This window comes from Pseudocercospora fijiensis (assembly GCF_000340215.1).
Source record: "Pseudocercospora fijiensis CIRAD86 unplaced genomic scaffold MYCFIscaffold_6, whole genome shotgun sequence".
In the NCBI taxonomy this organism is placed as follows: domain Eukaryota; kingdom Fungi; phylum Ascomycota; class Dothideomycetes; order Mycosphaerellales; family Mycosphaerellaceae; genus Pseudocercospora; species Pseudocercospora fijiensis.
In genome coordinates this window covers 1,961,712-1,979,091 of record NW_006921537.1, presented here as the reverse complement: position 1 = coordinate 1,979,091, position 17,380 = coordinate 1,961,712, and the positions used below count along the sequence as shown (strand labels likewise).

The 17,380-nt window shown below is 48.5% G+C and overlaps 5 protein-coding genes across 5 annotated transcripts; 3 read left to right on the top strand and 2 right to left on the bottom strand.

The window, feature by feature from the left end:
* Positions 1-8,207: 8,207 nt before the first annotated feature.
* On the top strand, positions 8,208-9,572 carry MYCFIDRAFT_176399 (uncharacterized protein; the record flags this gene model as incomplete). The annotated part of the gene is made up of 10 exons (XM_007930175.1): positions 8,208-8,256; positions 8,286-8,325; positions 8,367-8,383; positions 8,420-8,467; positions 8,515-8,664; positions 8,717-9,027; positions 9,065-9,114; positions 9,143-9,149; positions 9,178-9,522; positions 9,546-9,572. 10 exons carry the CDS (start codon positions 8,208-8,210, stop codon positions 9,570-9,572), a joined length of 1,044 nt encoding a protein of 347 aa, XP_007928366.1.
* MYCFIDRAFT_211745 (uncharacterized protein) lies at positions 9,563-10,939 on the bottom strand. Its single transcript, XM_007930174.1, has one exon. The coding sequence runs from the start codon at positions 10,439-10,441 to the stop codon at positions 9,803-9,805; it is 639 nt and encodes a 212-aa protein (XP_007928365.1). The 5' UTR covers positions 10,442-10,939; the 3' UTR covers positions 9,563-9,802.
* Positions 10,940-11,954: 1,015 nt separating this feature from the next.
* On the top strand, positions 11,955-14,175 carry MYCFIDRAFT_49209 (uncharacterized protein). Its single transcript, XM_007929794.1, has 3 exons — positions 11,955-12,456; positions 12,512-13,602; positions 13,670-14,175. Exons 1-3 carry the CDS (start codon positions 11,985-11,987, stop codon positions 13,724-13,726), a joined length of 1,620 nt encoding a protein of 539 aa, XP_007927985.1. The 5' UTR covers positions 11,955-11,984; the 3' UTR covers positions 13,727-14,175.
* Positions 14,176-14,374: 199 nt separating this feature from the next.
* MYCFIDRAFT_176396 (uncharacterized protein) lies at positions 14,375-14,777 on the bottom strand (the record flags this gene model as incomplete). Its single annotated transcript, XM_007930173.1, has 4 exons — positions 14,375-14,431; positions 14,458-14,644; positions 14,683-14,715; positions 14,749-14,777. The coding sequence occupies 4 exons, from the start codon at positions 14,775-14,777 to the stop codon at positions 14,375-14,377; spliced, it is 306 nt and encodes a 101-aa protein (XP_007928364.1).
* Positions 14,778-16,047: 1,270 nt separating this feature from the next.
* On the top strand, positions 16,048-17,133 carry MYCFIDRAFT_14186 (uncharacterized protein; the record flags this gene model as incomplete). Its single annotated transcript, XM_007929691.1, has 1 exon — positions 16,048-17,133. A coding segment is annotated over one exon (1,086 nt), but the record flags the coding sequence as incomplete, so codon positions are not given.
* Positions 17,134-17,380: the final 247 nt, after the last annotated feature.

Genomic DNA, 17,380 nt, shown 5'->3' with positions numbered 1-17,380 from the left:
GTCGTCGTAAGGAGCCTCCCGAGCTAAAGATACTAATCTATAAACAGTCCTATTTTAGTAGGATATACTAATATACTACGTCGCCGTCTAGTCGCTCGCTACGGAATACGAAGGTCCCGTAACGGGCAAGATAGTATTTTAGGGTATTAGATCTAGCTCTAGCTCTAGTTTTAGAGTAGACCTTTATTTGCTCCGGTATAGAAGACTTAGATCGCGCCTTCTTTAGTCGTCTTATTTCTAGTTATATATAGCTTTATTTCCGCTACGTATAGCCTAACTTCCGCCGTATATACCTTATTCTACTATTATACGTATAACGTATATAACGCGTTTATTCCGAACTTTACTTTATACGCTATCTGTACGCGTAGTAGCTATATTTAAAAGGACGCTTCTTCGACTTTTTCTCCTTCTCCTTCTTCTATATATATATATAGCGATTACTACCTTCTACTACTTTCGACTACTTCTAATTAAGACTTTCTAAACAAGATTATTAAGTCTTGCCCGTAGCGGTGCCCTCTTTATCCGCGTTAATAGATCCGCCTCCCTCTACTATCTCTAAATAAGACCTCTAAGCTTCCTATTAACGAATCTCTAATTATATTTAAGACCTCTAAGTCGTACGATATATTAGGTAGTAATAGCGGCGGCGGTGCTCCTCGCGGCGGCGGTACTCCTTACGGCGGTAGTGCTCCTTACGGCAGCGGTACTCCTCGCGGCGGCGGTACTCCTCGTAGCGGCGGTGCTCCTCGCGGCGGTAGTACTCTAAGCGGCGGTAGTGCTCCTTGCGGCGGTAGTGCTCTAAGCCGCGGTAGTAATACTCCCTATCTCCTAACTTATAGCCGCGGTAGTAGTCGCTATCTTTAATTTCGAGGACCTACTCCTAGTAGCGATACCTTATCTAAGTTCTCGAATCTAGGAGGCTACGCGGAATATACGCGTCGTCTTACGGCGTTATCTACTCTACTAGAGCCGAGTTAGATCTTTCTACTATAGTATAAGATTAACGATATAGAGGCAAGTATACGCTAGCTAGACGAGACGGACTAGGACCTACGCGTACGTATAAACGAGAATTTCGAGGCGGGCTATATCGATCTCCGCGGCGCTACGTACGAAGAAGATAACCGGCGCGTCCCTTTCGAAACATAGAACAACTAGTATAATAGAGGCCGCCTCGTCGATCGTACTACGCGCGACCGAATACTAATCTTTAGCCTACGCTTAGGCCTAGCACTAATACTAGACTTAGCACTAATATTAGGCCTAGTACTATCGCCTCGATTCGGCGTAGGTCTAATCCGCGGCGGAACCTATTAACTCCGCTACGAGGCTATTATAAGAGGGGCTCGCTATACTTCTAGCGAATCTAGTTCTAGCGCTAATGTCTTCGATAATATATAAGAATCTATAACGTAAGTAATAAGAAGCGCCTCGATCTCGCCTTCGGATAATAGTACGACTATCTAGCAAATAAGCCCTAGTAGTAGTATTATTATAGGCGGCACTATACTAGACCGGTCTACTGCTCCTAGTAATACTACTACTTTAGGCAGGAATACGAGTATGTCTAATAATATTCCGTAGCGGGTAGGTAGTACTCCGTAGTAGCTAGTCTTTCTAGGCGCCGATCCTCGTAAGCGGATTCTATTAGAGTAGTAGGCGCAAAACCTACGCGAGGTAGCGTATTATAGTCGAGACCCTACGCGGTAGCTATAAGATAATATCTTTTAATAAGAAGCTATAGAAAAGGCCGTATCTAAGGATAGGGCAAATGCTACCCTAGCTAGGGCGCGTATATAGAAGGAAAAGAATCGGATCGTACTACTAGGTAGTAGCGGTAGTAGTAGCGGGTAGTACGGCGGTAGCAGCGGTAGTATACGGACTCCGTAGGATTAGACTAGGACTCCGTAGCAATCTATACCGTTCTCCGGTAGGTCTAATACGTCTATTATATCGCTACCGATATCGAATATAGCACTCTCCTAACGTACGCTATCGATGCTCCCTCGATTCGAAGGCCGCCTACTACTTATAGGTCTATATAACTATAGTCGCTACTTAAAGGAGATCTGCGACGGCGCTATATAACCGAGACAAGCTAAGACTATATATAGTAAGGACGGTATAGGTACGCGATAGCAGATATATAATCGGTACTATAGCGGGCAAGCGAAGCGGACCTGCGACTAGCTACTACGGTAGTCGACTAGATAGGCTATCTAGGAGCGAATAGGTAGGAGCTTCTAATTTAATAAAGTTATCTTTAATCGTGCCTTTAATATCTTAGAAACGCTACGCAGATTAGCCGAGAAGGACCCGAAGGTATAAGAAAAGAAGTAGCGCAAGTACGTATATAAACTCCGTAGTATTATCGAGAAGTTCCGCCTCGGATCCGGCGACGTCCTTAAGGAGCTCCTTAAGGGCCTAAATAAGGAGCGCGATGCGAATAGCGGGTAGGTATAGGGTACGATATACGCTAACGGCCGCTCGGTCTACTATACTAGTTATAACGGCCTATCTAAGAGCCGCACTCTCTACCTATCGCTCCTACTAGCTAATATCGTTGTCGACGAAGAGGTTAAGGCAGAAGTATGCCGTTACTTACGTACTATTAGTCCTAAGGTAGCTCGCGAGTAGTATTATAGCAAGAATGTAAAGTAGATACAGGCGAGGGCTAGCCCGCTACGGACTTTCTTTGCTTCTATAGGTTGCTTCTTCTCTAATATTTTACCGGCTCTAGTTCTTTTAGCATCGGTACGATAGAATAGATAGTGTTTCTCAAGTAGTATTAGTATTGTTCTTATTATATAATGCGATACGAGGGCCGAGTAGAGCTATTAGATACTATAAATCTAATTATAGAAGGCATTCTACTACTACTCTCTTATCCGCGGCGGCCTAAAGTACTTCTGCAGCTCTTATTCGAATGTCCGTCCTTCTAGTTCGTTCGAGTTTTCGGATATAGGGTACGGATTCGGGAGTATAATAGTAGTATAGTAAAAAAAAACAACCGCTAAAGTCGAAGTAAATATTAGAACTTCGCGTAAAACTTCCTAAAATAGACGTTATATAATTAAACTGTTAGTAGGTCTGATATATCTAGTATTACATCTTCGACATTTTTAAACATTGTATTTTAATCTGTATCTAGTCCTGTATCGTAAGTATCTAAATCCGTATCGGGTACTACGGCTATAGATACGCCTTTACGTAGATATTTTGCATTAAAATCCTGCACTTCCTTATAGATTTTATTAATACTAGCTTAGTACGGGTTAGGTATAATAGGAGGATTATCTACGCTACGGTACCGATCGCCTATACTACGGTATATAGTAAAGAGTCGAGCGGAGAGCCCCTAAATTTCGTAAGTTATATCCTTATAGGAATAATTAGTAGTATTCCGGATCCCGAATTCGTCCTTAAAAGCATTATTTACTTGCATTATAGCGAAAGTAGTATATAAAACACGATCAAATGTTTCTACTATATTATACGTCGAATTCTTGAAATTTCGTATATTATTTTTATACCGCAAATTGATTAGTTCGAGCAATTCGTCTACCGCGATCCCTTTCCCGGGCCTACCTATTATATTTACGACGCCGCCGGCTAGAATCGCGCTACGGAGATATAGAGATACGCCCTTAAGTAGCTAAATTAGATATAGCATCTCGCGCCCGTAGTTATATTATCTAGCCCCGAAAAATACTACTACGAGCTGCGGTAAGAGACGTTTAATATAACTAATATCTATATTCCGAGTCGTATATCGGAGAGTTAACTAGAGCTCGGTTATATAGAGTCGCCGATAAAGTGTAGTCTAGGTAGGATCGCGGATTCTAGGCTATGCCTACGGGATAGGCTCTAACTATAGCGGAGTCCGGCGCATCTACTACGGTAAGAGTAGCTTTGTCCTAGGTGTACTATATACCCGTTCCTATTCTCTTTCTAGCTATACTAAAGGCCGCAAGTAGCTATTATATATAGCTACTAAGAACTAAAGATATTCATCCGTAGTAAGACCTACTATAGTAGGTATAACCGCCCTTAGCTTACTAAAATTAGGAGGTAAATCCGTAGGGAAATATTCGCTATAGTATAGCTACTTAACGAATAAGGCGATAATCCTTACGGAGTACCTATAAAGCGCAACGGGACGTAGTATCTAGTATTTTGGTTTTTTCTTAGTTAATCCTTTCGTACCAAATGCCTATTTGTCCTAGAAAAGGCTATGTTCCGACCTAGTATCCTAACTAATACTCTAGAAAAGGCGAACTAGTATATAATAGAGGTTTATAGCGGTATAGAAGAGTCCCGTAACGGGCATTATCTAATCCCGCCGCTCGAATAGCCTTATACTTTTAGCATTTTTACCTTTGTTGCTCCGTGTACGCTATACCGACTGTTAATCTCTATAGAAAAGCTACAACCGTATAAGGAAGTCTACGACTAGGTTAAGGCGTAGCTTATATAGTATAATGTCCTCTTATACCGCGGCGTTCCTATCGATAGTACTCTCGCTATAGTAAATCGTACTAAGCGGGCAGAATTCGGTTTTAGAGGCCCGTAGCGGATACAGTCCTAGCTACTACGCAATCGACTTAACCCGAGGGTCCTCGACTACGGTTACGAGCTTATTTTCGAAGATGCTTATAATCGCCGTATATATATAATATATCGACAATTTCCGAGACTATTTATCTTCTCTAAGCGTAGGGGCATTACAGATATCCGTAGCGTCTAGTCGCGTATCCGCCTTAAAATCGTTAATACGTAGGCTAGTATCGGGATAGCGAATATACGGAGTAAAGCGCACTAGCAGCGCCGTAGTAAGATTGCGTATAACCGACTAATTAGATATAGTCTAATCCCGAACCGTATCCTAGAAATTAATATTATCGTAGACTACGTACTATATAACATTATACGCTAACCGGACGAGTCTTTCCTATATAGAATAAGCACGAGTTAACTATAATGCGATTAAATAACTACCTTCTACTCGCTCCTAGAAAGCTTCTCCTTACGGTATAGTGCTATATACGTAGCGATTAAACCAATTCCCGATAGGACATCTAATACCCTCTGCTTTACGCTATTTAATAGGAGGTACCGACCGAATACTTTTACAAACTAATTAGATTTGTTCTGAGAGCGAGTATAGAGGATAAAGGTAGTAAGGGTAAATATTCGTATATCGAGATTATCCGGCTCTTTATTGCGCTGCCTAACTAATACGCTACGGGTAAATTAATGCTACGCTAGAGCAATATCCCGGATAATCTTATATGTATCCTTAAACTACTAGACGGAGAATTGATTATTAAATCTATTAACAGGTTCGAGTAGCGTAGCGGCCTAGTCGCCCGCTACGGCCTTAAATACCTCTATAGCGGATCGAAGAGTCCTCCGCTATTTCCTATATAAGCTCTTTCTAATTAGGTAATCGAGTTTACGAATAATATTACTATTCTTACTACTAGACAACTTAACCTACTTCGATTTACGTAGCTCCGCATTTAATATAATAGAGAGCTAGCCGACGCGATACGTATAGGACTTACTCCGTAGTTTACTAGTCTAGTACTATACGACCTTCCCTATAGTAAGGTTGTTTTCCCGTATCTTGCGTATTACTTCTTTATAGCGCTGTCTTTTATCGCGACAAGCGCGGGGCTAGCGAGTTGCGTAGCAGGTCGACTCGTTATCGCTACTACTAACGCTACTACCGTCTATAATGCTATCTACTTCTAGTTATAGGCGATCCGCTAGGTCCTCCTCTTCGGTAGACCTATTACCCGGATACTTATAAGATAGAATACTAGAAAGATCGGAGGAGGTAGATAGACTAGAAGGAGAGCGACTAGATATATATCTATCTATAGCGGAGGATAGAGATAGTCCTATAGAAGTAGGCTAGAAAGCCGCGGAGGGTATAGTCGTAATAGAAATATACGATAATATAGTCGTATCTGCCTAGCGTATATCGCGACGTAGGCGCTACGACGACGACGACATGTTTGTACCTAATTTCGTACCTAAGAAACTTCGGGAAAAAGATAGTAATACGGAGAGAGGTATTCCCGCTATAGAGAGAAATTTTTACTATAGGAAATAGTCGTTCTAGTATTAAAACTAGGGTTTTGCGATTCTCCTATATAAATGTTTAATATAGGAAGTCGAAATCCCGATAGAAACGGCCTAGACGAGAATAGCGATTCCTATATTCCCTGCCCTAATTAGTAGAAAAATTTGCTTAGCTCCGTATAGTTTTTATCTAAGCCCGCTACGGAGTAGTCTATATACGGGACGCGGACCGCTATATTCCGCAAAGGCAAATTGTCTAATAATAAAACGCAGGTAAGAATATAAAAATAGGAATCGCTAATATTCTCGTCTAGTCTTAAGATAGACTTAAACTATAGCTAACGCCTAGGATATTTATTACAATCCCCTATAACGCGTAGGTCTGTAAGCATTCGATAGCTAAGCATTCGTCTAAAAGGTCTTTCGGATACTTAGGCAATCTTAGTAGCAGGGCCGACGTCTGCGCTTTACTTTTTAGTACTATATTAAATACTATATATACGGTCTTTTTACTCCTACGCTCGTTATAAAGGATAACCTACTATAGAATACGGAGGAAGAAAGAAATTAGACGAGAAATTAGACGAGAAATTAGACGAGAAATTAGACGAGAAATTAGACGAGAAATTAGACGAGAAATTAGACGAGAAATTAGACGAGAATTTATTAGACAACCTTTATTCGCGACGTTTTTAAAAAAATAAAGATACTAATAGCCTCTAGCAGAAGGGATAGTATCTCGCGTAGAATAGTACCCCTACGCCTCGAGCATACCTTACGGACGGGTCCCCCCTTCCTATAGTCGTACCTCCCTATAGAGGGACCCCGCCGTCCGATAGTCTCGGCTAGCGGGGGCCCCTACTATTCTTTACCCCGAGGTAGAGTAGGATTCTAAAAAGGGGGGGGGGAGGCGACAGCGAGGTTAGATTTGCCGGAAAGGGACCCCTACGCGAAATATATATACTGCGTCTATGCGATATATATCCCCTATCCTCCTATATATTAAAATTAGCGGTAAATAGCGGGAGGGATAGAACTTATAGCGATAGCGAGGTTATTATAAGAAAGAGGAAGAACGCGATAGGAAGATATATATATATATACCGAGAAGTAAACAAACATCCTGTTTAGGACGTGGGGGCATGCGGTGTTGGATCTGGGGCCCACTTTTCGACAGGTGAATGGTCCTAGGTCGCTGTAGCAACACAGCGCCACTCTGACAAGGATGAGGGCAATCAACACTGTAAATAAGCTTCGTTCACCCTTGAATACAGTTCTGGTAACAAGCGTGGCCTTCCTTCGAGCATGCGAATGGACTTGGCTTATATAGCTTTAACGCTGATGTGCGCGCACTTCATCTTCATGATTTGCACCTATATTGCACCTAAGCCAGACATTCGCTTCAAATACCAGAGAGTACTCAAACGGCCCCTTTAGCAACCGACACCCGATTAAAGAGAGTCTGCCGTCTGTCTCGTTAAGAAAGAAGACACGACACAGCCAGCTGAACTTTTGAGACCGCTGAAGAGGTAGTAATGGATATCCCAGGCCCCGAAAGCGATGGCCTTGATCCAGATTATGACATCTTGGTTGGTATATAATGATTCCATGCTCGTTGAGAGCAGCATCTTCCGAGGTCATGTGGTTGATCCGAAGCTCATTTGATGCGGCAAATTGATGGATTTGCATGTGAACGCCATCTGTGCACCAATCAACTTCAACGACCTTGCGACTGCATTCCTTACAACTGACACGACACAATCAGAATATGACTGTGTATCGACAGGACGATTCCTCCTACCAACCACTAATCCAACCACCGACAATGTCTGGATGGCATCCTGACCTCGCTGGCTTGCGAGAGCAGATTCTATGCAAGTACCCGCTTCGCGAAACGCGCTTCTGAACAAAAGCTGACAACGCACAGCTAACGCCGTCTACCTCTTCACCAGAGTAGTTGATGAGCACCTCCGAACGTATCGGACTAACATCGTCAAGCCCAACGAGATCTTCGACATCGTCATCCAGAAAGACGGGTGGACATCGTACAAGGCGATACTCATCTGCGGCGACCCAACTAAGCGCACTCTAGCAGCATCCGGAGGGTCGCAATGGACCACGAGCGCTGCACTCGAGGCGCTTTTGAAGCTATTGAGCAAAGTGATCGCTAAGGAGGGTCGATCTTTGAGGTTCGATGAGAGACATCTGCAGCGGACTTCCGACGGCGTCGTGAATGAGAATTTGATGTGATATGGGACGGTTGCAATCAGGCTGAACGTGCGTCGCTGTGAGACGACGGTCTGGAGAACGGCTTACACTTGAGCTGGCTTGAGGAATGAAGCGACGGAGCCTGCTGGATGGGTGGCGTTGCGTCATTCGAGATTAGCTTAATGCTCACTTTCATGTGACATGTGAAAGCAGTCCGAGCTTTGAGCCCGAGACTCCAAGACTCCCTCCCATTCACTTTTCACCATCAAATTTCCAACAGCCAAAAAATTCCTCACTACGATTCCATGATGACTTCTGACACCACAAACGACATCCAAGGCCTTCGAGAGCAGATACTGGGTAAGTCGAACGAAATCAGGGTATAATCGTCACTTGCTTGACAATTCCACAGCGAACGCCGCCTTCTACTTCACCAAAGCTCGCAACGAGCACTACTACAAGAATTGCCGAGTTCCGTGCCTCCGAATACCACACCAGCCCCAGAATTTCGACATAATCATACAGAAAACCGATGGCTCCTACAGTGCAGTCCTCATTTGTGGCAACCCAGACAAACGCGCCATGGCCGCTGCTGGTGGCTGGACGCATGACGCGAGCTCGGCGCTGGAGTCACTTCTTGATGTGATGAGTAAAGCTGTTGCTAGGAAAGTCGATCTCCTGGGCGGGCGTGAGAAGGATATGAGGGTCACTGGTAATGGGATTGTGAACGAGGCTAAGAGGTATTGAGTGAGAATTTGAGAAGAGACGAGATCATGCGGATGGAGGTCATGATAACTACGAGATCGAGCTGTAGTTTTTCTTTTTTTTTTCAAATGAGTATGGAAGTGACTCACTCTCTTCTCGCATATGAAGCTGTCTGTGCGTCGTGCGCTGACTTCTTGCAATCATTACCGCGAGACTCAAAAGATCTATCCAGGAAACAACATTTTCGTCTCCAAAACTAGATATCGCTGGCCTTCGCGAGTAGAGCTTGGGGATTCAGACATATCTCATTGCCAAGGATCACCAGCTGACAGGAATCAGCGAACGCAGCCTTCGTCTTCACCAAAGTTGTTCTGCGACGCCATGCTTATTTGTGGTGATCTGAGAGAACGGATCTTGCTAGCAGAGGGAAGCGAGAAACGAACGAGACAGGACGCACTTGCATCGCTGTCTCGGGTTATCTGCAAGGCATGCGGCAAGAAGGAACAATCGCTAGTCGTTGATCGAAGGGACATGAGAGATATGGGCGCGCGAGGGAATGGTGAACGATTGATTATTTGATGCGATGATTAATTACGGCTGGGTGGCTGGGAGTGCGCCATATCCTCCACACAGCAGCCGGACTCCCTCTCATAACACTCCGATGATCACTCACGACTGTACCATGAACCGTCGTCTTTGCTTACTTCACGAAGTCTTAATCTCAGCCAACATCTCCTTCCTAGCCCTACTCTCCTCATCTCTCCTCTGCTGTCGACTGGTCGGAACATGAGGTCTACGATATCGTGAATCCGGATCCATCGCTGTCTGAAATTTTTGCGAAAACGGTAGGACGATTAATGTAGCTCCGCCGACGGAAAGTGGTAATGTGGCTTGAAGGTGATTTTCGGGTTCGAAGGCTGTGACCACCGCAAGGAGGAGGGCGAAAACCCCTACCAATGAGACAAGTTTGGCCGTAGCTTTTGGTTGTTTGGAGCGGACGTGGCAAGGCATTTTTGGTTGTCGTTGCGAGATTTTGTTGATGTGGTTCTGGTGTGGAGGCGAGTCTCGTCGTTTGTTGGAGACGGAGTTGTAGCTCTTGTATCTGATGATGATGCTCTTTGAGTCCTTGTGTAAAAGTCGTGGTGGTATGGCGTTGTGTGATACACACGAGTTGAAGCCACGTTGGCTTCGCGGTAGGAGTCACAACCCGAGGACAAGAGGATTCTGGCTGATTCGGTAGTCCTTCGCTACTACCTCGACAGATTTTGACTATGAAATTCCTCGTTAAAACCCTTGAGGACAGCGCAAGTTCAATCTGCATCTTCCAATATGTGGTTGTTGCCATCGTTTGCACATGCACGGCTTGGCTGATCTGGACCCACTTTTTTCGCGATTCACTTGTCGGGTCCCGAACTTGAGACTTGCGCGGCATTTCTAGACATGATAATCGGGCGGTAGCATCCTGGCTTTCGAGCAGGAAGTATGGGAGCGCGTGCGGTCGACGGCGCCCTCTCCGCCACCCTCTCCGTCACCTTCAGACACCTGTGCCGTCGAATTCGCAGAGAGTGGCTCCGTTTGAAGCAGTCTGTCAGAAGCGGCTGCCTGAGATTCCGTCGGTGGTTGACATGGACCGCTTGACAAGACCAATTGCACTCTCATATTTTGCCGCCGAGCGTACCCAGACGGCTGTGTGGTAAGTCTGCAAGATGCATGAAGTATTTGGACATGCGTGGTGTCATAGCTTTCCTTGGGGATAGCCGAATCTCACAAATTGTTCCTGCTCATGCACCATGATTGCTTCTCATTATAACCACGGGCACAGCACTCCTACAGGATTTGGCTATGGTTTCGTCCCTTTTTTCGCGTCGCGGCTTCGCTTTGTTTTTGTACGGCAAATCGACAGGCGTTTGCGAGCTGTAGTTTCTGATCTTGATGAAAGTAGTGCGTCCTGAGGTGTTTGCGGCGCAGGTCATATTATTACGAGATGGACGATGGACGACGGACGCACAATGAACGAGAGCACCAGATTCGGCCCCCACAACTGCCAAGGCTGAGAAACCTCCGCTGCCGCCTCCGCTCCGCTCCGCTCCGCTCCGCTCCCCGCGTACGTTGGCTGTATGATTTATTTTGGAAAATGCTCACCAACCCATGTCAGAGCTGGACCACCCACGAACGAACACCAGCGGAGGTACCTGGGAAGCAGAAGGATACAGCGATACCTCCGTCATGTACTGTAGACGTTGGTGACCACCGGTGTCAATCCGTACTGGTGTTCCGGTGGTGATGGGAACAGGTTACTACAGAATCCTGCACACTCGTCCCGGAAACTCGGGCATCGCTGGGCGCCGCGACACTTTATATACAGGACCATGACAACTTTAAAGCAATTCCGTGTAGACTTGCACCTTGGAACTGCTCTTATTTCCTCAAAACAACCTCAGCAGTTCCGGTAATCCGAAGCCGGTGCAACATGGAAGCTAGAATACCTATCCGGGCACACACCACACACCCGATGAACTTCCTGATTGATAATTCCAGACGGCATAACAATTCTTCCGCACCTGCATCGCAATCGTATACATCACGCACATGAGATGCATGTCAGCTGTCGGCGCGAACACGTGCACAGCACACGCCAGCACGAATAGCTCGTCGTATAACATGCAAACAAGGGTGTCTCGCTCCAACGATTGGTCAAATCGCTCCTTTGTGCACGCGAAGCTCTGCAAGGGACCGTGGAAGCCGCGGCCGAGGGGCAGCTTCATGTGCTAAAGAGAGGAGCTAGACACACTTGCAACCCTACTACTACGCCACCATCATCCACCATATCGAAACTCGCATATACGCGAACGACGTGGACATTGCTAGTCAGTTGAAGATCATATATCAACATGGACGAAGTCGCGTTTCGAGGCATCCACTTCTCCGTCACCGACCACTACGATCCCAAACGTCCCCCTCCCGAACCCGACGCCATGATCCTCCACATCTTGGACCGATTGGGCTGGCTCACCCTCCTCTACTCATCAATCACATACTGCACATACCAACTACGAAATCTCATCCCAGAGAAGCTATGCTACGCCTTGCTGCTGCTCCTCACAATTGTCTACCTCAAAAAAGTCATCCACCATCTCGACCAAGAGTCGCGGATCCGAAGGCTCGGAAAGCGCGCTCCCAGCGTCCGCACGCCGTATCCATTTAATTTGGGGGTCATGTTTCAAGCGCTGTATTACTTCTCTCAACATCGCAATCATGAGTTCTGGTGGAACCTTTTCAAGAAGGGAAACCCGAACCGGCCGTATACGGTTGAAGCTCTAACGCTGGGAGGGAGGTTAGTGTTTACGGCTGACGAGGAGAATATTAAGGCGATTTTGGCGACGCAGTTTAGTGATTATGGCAAGGGGCCGCAGTTTCGGAAGGAGTGGAAGGATTTCTTGGGGTTGAGTATGTGATATCAATCGTTGTCGTCGTTGAATTTGTGATACTGATGATTTGGCAGGCATTTTCACGACGGATAAAGAGTTATGGCATAACTCGCGACAGCTGCTTCGGCCGCAGTTTATCAAGGATCGGGTGTCGGATTTGCAGAAGTTTGAGCATCATGTGCAGATTCTATTGCCACTGATGGCGGGAAGCCATAACGGTGCGACAGTCAGGCTCGACGACTTCATGTATCGTTTCACACTGGATGCCGCCACGGATTTCTTGTTTGGCACCAGCGTCGGGAGCCTGCTGAACGGAGAAGCCGAGTTCGCCCAGGCGTTTGCGGAGGTGCAAGGAGTCCAGGCCATTATCGCTCGATCGGGTCCACTAGCCTCGCTTTATCCGAAGAAGAAGTTTCACGAGGCGTTGAGTGTGATGAATAAATTCACTGATCGATACATTGACCAAGCTCTGCAGCTGCCGAAAGAGGAGCTGGAGAAGAAGACCAAGTCGGATGAAGGTTACACGTTCCTGCACGCTATCGCCACGTATACGAGAGACCGTCAGGTGCTGCGAGATCAGCTCGTGGCGGTGCTTTTGGCTGGCCGTGACACCACCGCGGTGACACTTTCGTGGCTGTTCTATGAACTGTCGCTCAAACCAGAGATTGTGAAAAAGCTACGCCAAGAGATTGTCAGCCATGTCGGTTTGCATCGGGAGCCTACGTATGACGACTTGAAGTCCATGCGTTACCTGCAACACACACTGAACGAGACACTCCGCCTCTATCCGGTCGTACCATACAACGTGCGAGTTGCACTCGAGGATACGACGCTGCCGCACGGTGGAGGTCCAGATGGTATGGAGCCTGTGGGCATAGCAAAGGATACCCCGATCGGATACAGCACTTTCGTGATGCAGCGCCGAGCAGACATTTACCCTCCAGAATCGGACAAGTTCCCGCACTATTTGAAGTTTGCGCCCGAGAGATGGGACCACTGGACTCCGAAGTCGTGGACTCATATTCCATTCAATGGAGGACCAAGAATATGCATCGGCCAGCAGTTTGCCCTTACCGAATTGGCGTATACGGTGACCAGAATTCTTCAAACGTTTGAGAGAGTGGAGTGCAGAATGGACGAGTACCCAGGAACCAAGACCGATATCGTAAGTTACTCTGACAACAGAGGACCCGATTCAAGGCAGTGGCTGACATCCAGTTCTTTCTTTCCAGGTATTGCAACCTGCCAAGGGTGTGTATGTAGCGTTTGTGAAGGCAGGGAGCGTTTGAAGCAATTGCAACCTCTGCAATCTCTGTTCGAGCTGCACCAAGATCTGCGGGAGACTTGTCTCATCTTTCCTCCGGACCTCTACTCGAGGTAGCGTCTTCCAACTGCAAAGCTTGCGCTGTGAATGAAGCTGGAGATCCACCAACGTGAGCAGACACGTTGGTCACAGGCGATGGACGAGAAGCACACGCTATAAGGTATTTTTATGTTGAGTGGCACTTCCATCACATTGAAGATCTTGTCGGCTTTTAGGAAGGTGTTCATCCAGCATTCCGGGCCGGGGAGCCAAGGGATGCGGAACCTGCGAGCTGGTAGGCCGCAGATCTCGTTTGTAGCTTCCCACAGACCGGGTCTCTCAATCACATGCGAGAAGGCTCCTTGTAGGATCTTTTCTGAGAAGCAGTAGGAACAGCCGATGGGCTGCCAAATTTGCTTACCCAGTTGTTGGGCGTGTAAAACAGGTTTCATCCTGTTTTTGCCGAGTACTGGATGCTGTCAATCATCATCATGCCGTTCGCAGTTGTTATTTTGGGGTGGGCGGCGGGAGGACGCGATGAACGAAAGTGGCAAGTGGGCTGGTGGGCTTCAGGAAGAGGCCCAGCCAACGGCGAAACACGCGAGCAATAGGAGTGCAGAGAGGGCAGAGAGGCTCAGAGTAGGCTCAGACATATGATATGACGGAGCGTCGGACAGCCGACTCGACGACGCTCTGCCTTTCGTCGGCAGGCATCACAATTGTGACAATGGCAACTCTTGTTCGCACTACCTCGGTCACATGGTAGGCAGGACGGGCTGTGATGTCGTGCTGGCAAGTAGTCCCAAGGCTAGCTGTTGTAGTGTCTCGTTTGAGTGTAACGCGTTTCCTCCACCAGTAGTTTCCCGTGTCTGGCGCGTATGATCGAACGCTGTCGGGCCTGAGTCTTGTCTGTCGGATCGGGTGTACATAGAAAGCTCGCACGGACTAGGTCTAGAGGGGTCGAAGGCTAGGTAGCTGTCATTGACATTTGATTATTATTGATGGCACGCGCAATCCGGGAAGCTCGAGGCGTTCATTATCGGGCACTGTCGGCAGAAATGCCATGGATGTCAGGTTGAGAAGGATTGGCGATGCGGAGATTATTGGGGAGGTCTCCTTCTGGGTTGTTGGTGTGAAAGGTCGAGGTGTCCAGGTTGACCAGGCCCGCTGCGATTGCTGTTGTCCAGCTTTTCGGCATCGTCACTCGATGAGGCGCACTGCTGGAAGGCAAACGTGCTGCAAACTCTGCAAGCGAAGCATTCGATCGGGCTTCGTCAACGTGCAGCCGATGGGCCTACTGCAGCAGCTGCATGGCGGAAGGCCGTTCTGAGCGACGGCTTGCAGCAGGAGACGGGCAGGACGGAGGCGGGACAGGAAGCGCGGGCGCGGGCGCGAGGCGGGCGAATACGGCTGGGCTGGTCAGGGCCAGAATTCTCCAACAAGTAGCGTAGCTTCGGCCCAGCAACATGGGTATAGGCCGCGGTGCTGCATATGCCGGCGGAAGCGCGCGTTAGTCAGAAGTGAGATGGTGCATGAAGACGGTGATGGAGATGTCGCGCGGCGGCGCGGAGGCAGCGAGCGAGCTTTGCCGACGGAGGATGTGTGCATGTTGCCGGCGGGGCCCTGGCGGAGTGTTCGTCGCCATCTATCCTGCCACCATACCGCGCTGTTGGGGACGCTGAAGAATTATTCTGCCGAAACCTGGACGGTGTGGTGTGTGTGGTGTGGAGCAACGCGCTAAGCAGGCGCGGGCGGCGCGGGCGTTGGCACTGGCACTGGCACTGGCAGGCACAGGCCGTCTGGCAAGGCCAAGGCGCGTCTCGAAAGTTCACGGTTCTCCAGGGCAAACACAACACACAGCAACCCAACGTCCCAGACAGGATCTCATAGACAGAACACTCCCGCACCCCAAGCCTCGCCCTCGTCCTCGCCCTCGCCCTCGCCCTCGCCCTGACTTCTTCACCAACGCACGCGTCCTCCGGATCAGCAATCTCGCAGCCACGGATCGTCTCAGCGATTGCAGCGGCCCTGCATCACCTGCATACCCACACACCCTACCCACAGCCGCGTCGAGTGCTGACAGCGGGACGTGGGGCTCCGCGAAAAACATTGATCAATTGCCTCCTCCTGCCATCGTCAATCTTCGCAACACTGGCCTCGCCACTCTCGACGCATATTGCCCTCTGCTATTGCATGACACGTCGCCGCCGCTCGCTCGGAACTTCCATTATGCCTGCCCATCATCAACACTCTCGCTCATCCGGCTCCGTCGTCTCCTCCAACGCCTCTTCCTCCTCCTACCACATGATACTGGACCACATTCTCACCTATCCCGGCAGCTATGAAATCCCGCTACGCACCATGTACACTCTCAACTGCGGCCCTCGAAATTCGAACGCATTTGCCACTCCCACCTCGAGCAATGCCAGCTCACCACACCTACCCCAAGCTTCTTTCCAGGACACCCCTTCCCGCCAGACATTGACAGAGAACCTCATGACTCAGTTGTCACAACTTCCCAACCAACCTTCAACCCTACCACCCTCCTTCATCACCTCGTTTCTTCAGAATTGCTTTCCTCCCCATCTCACCGATGTCGACTTTCCGCAGGCCCTCACTGGATTGGACTACCTCAAGGACCTGGAAACTCGGCGCCGGAAGGAAGTTGCAGCGGCCTTCAGCCGGCTGGACATCAACCGCGACGCCCTCGACCAGGATGCCTTGGCGTTGTCGGAACGATATCCTGGCGTGCTTCAGTGGGTGAAGACGATTGAAGAAAAGGAGCGCAAGATCGATGCCCTCTACACGCAAATCTACGTGGGCCTACGACGCTGGATCCTGGTCAACGAGCTCTCCTTACTCCCCTTCCACAAGCACAACTGTGTCGCCATGCTCAACACTCTTTATCCACCAGCCGGCATCACCGAGCAAGCGCAACCGACAAGCCGACTCACGCCTACCGTGCTTAAGGAGCAACGCGATGGCTTCTTCAAATACATCCAAGCTGTTGAGAAGAATGGCCCGCGCATCCTGAACAACCTCATGCAACAGGGCAAGGCACCAACCGACGTCAATGGCTGGTCAGCAGTTGTGCGAAATCTTACCATGTACCTACAAGCCGCCAACAGCATGTTGAAGGAATGCGAGCACATCTTTGACATCGAAGACGTGTTGTCGCCTCGCAAGAACGGCAACTCTGGGTCATCGCGTCACACACGCAAAGCCGATTCGGGAATCAGCTTCAATAGTAATGCCAGTTCCGAACGACGCCCATCGACTGGTAGATCCGAGAAGGAGCCTGCATCACCCATCGAGTGGAACCGACCTAAGACACCCAGCGGTGCACGACACGGCACTGCACTGGAGAAGCTTGCGAGAGGCCTCAAGACCATCGGCCGTAGCAGAACCGACGTCACCGAGATCATTGACCATGACGATGACTTCCCTCAAAGTCTGCCTGCCGACAAGCCCAAGATCCTGCGGAAGATGCGCAGTCTGGGCTCTCTTGGTGACCGCAAGGCATCCTCATCCAGCCTCGCCAGCCGTCAAGGCTCGGATGCGCCGGCATACGATGTTAACCAGATGCGACAACTGCGGGCAGATTACGAAGCTCGCCAGAAGAATGGAAAGCGAGCGAGCA

Bases quoted from the DNA above. Each gene is read 5' to 3' on its own strand.
- MYCFIDRAFT_211745 (XM_007930174.1), bottom strand. From the start codon at position 10,441: ATGCCGCGCAAGTCTCAAGTTCGGGACCCGACAAGTGAATCGCGAAAA.
- MYCFIDRAFT_49209 (XM_007929794.1), top strand. From the start codon at position 11,985: ATGATCCTCCACATCTTGGACCGATTGGGCTGGCTCACCCTCCTCTAC. The intron at 12,457-12,511 runs GTATGTGATATC...ATGATTTGGCAG, and splicing joins GAAGGATTTCTTGGGGTTGA to GCATTTTCACGACGGATAAA. The intron at 13,603-13,669 runs GTAAGTTACTCT...CTTTCTTTCCAG, and splicing joins CAGGAACCAAGACCGATATC to GTATTGCAACCTGCCAAGGG.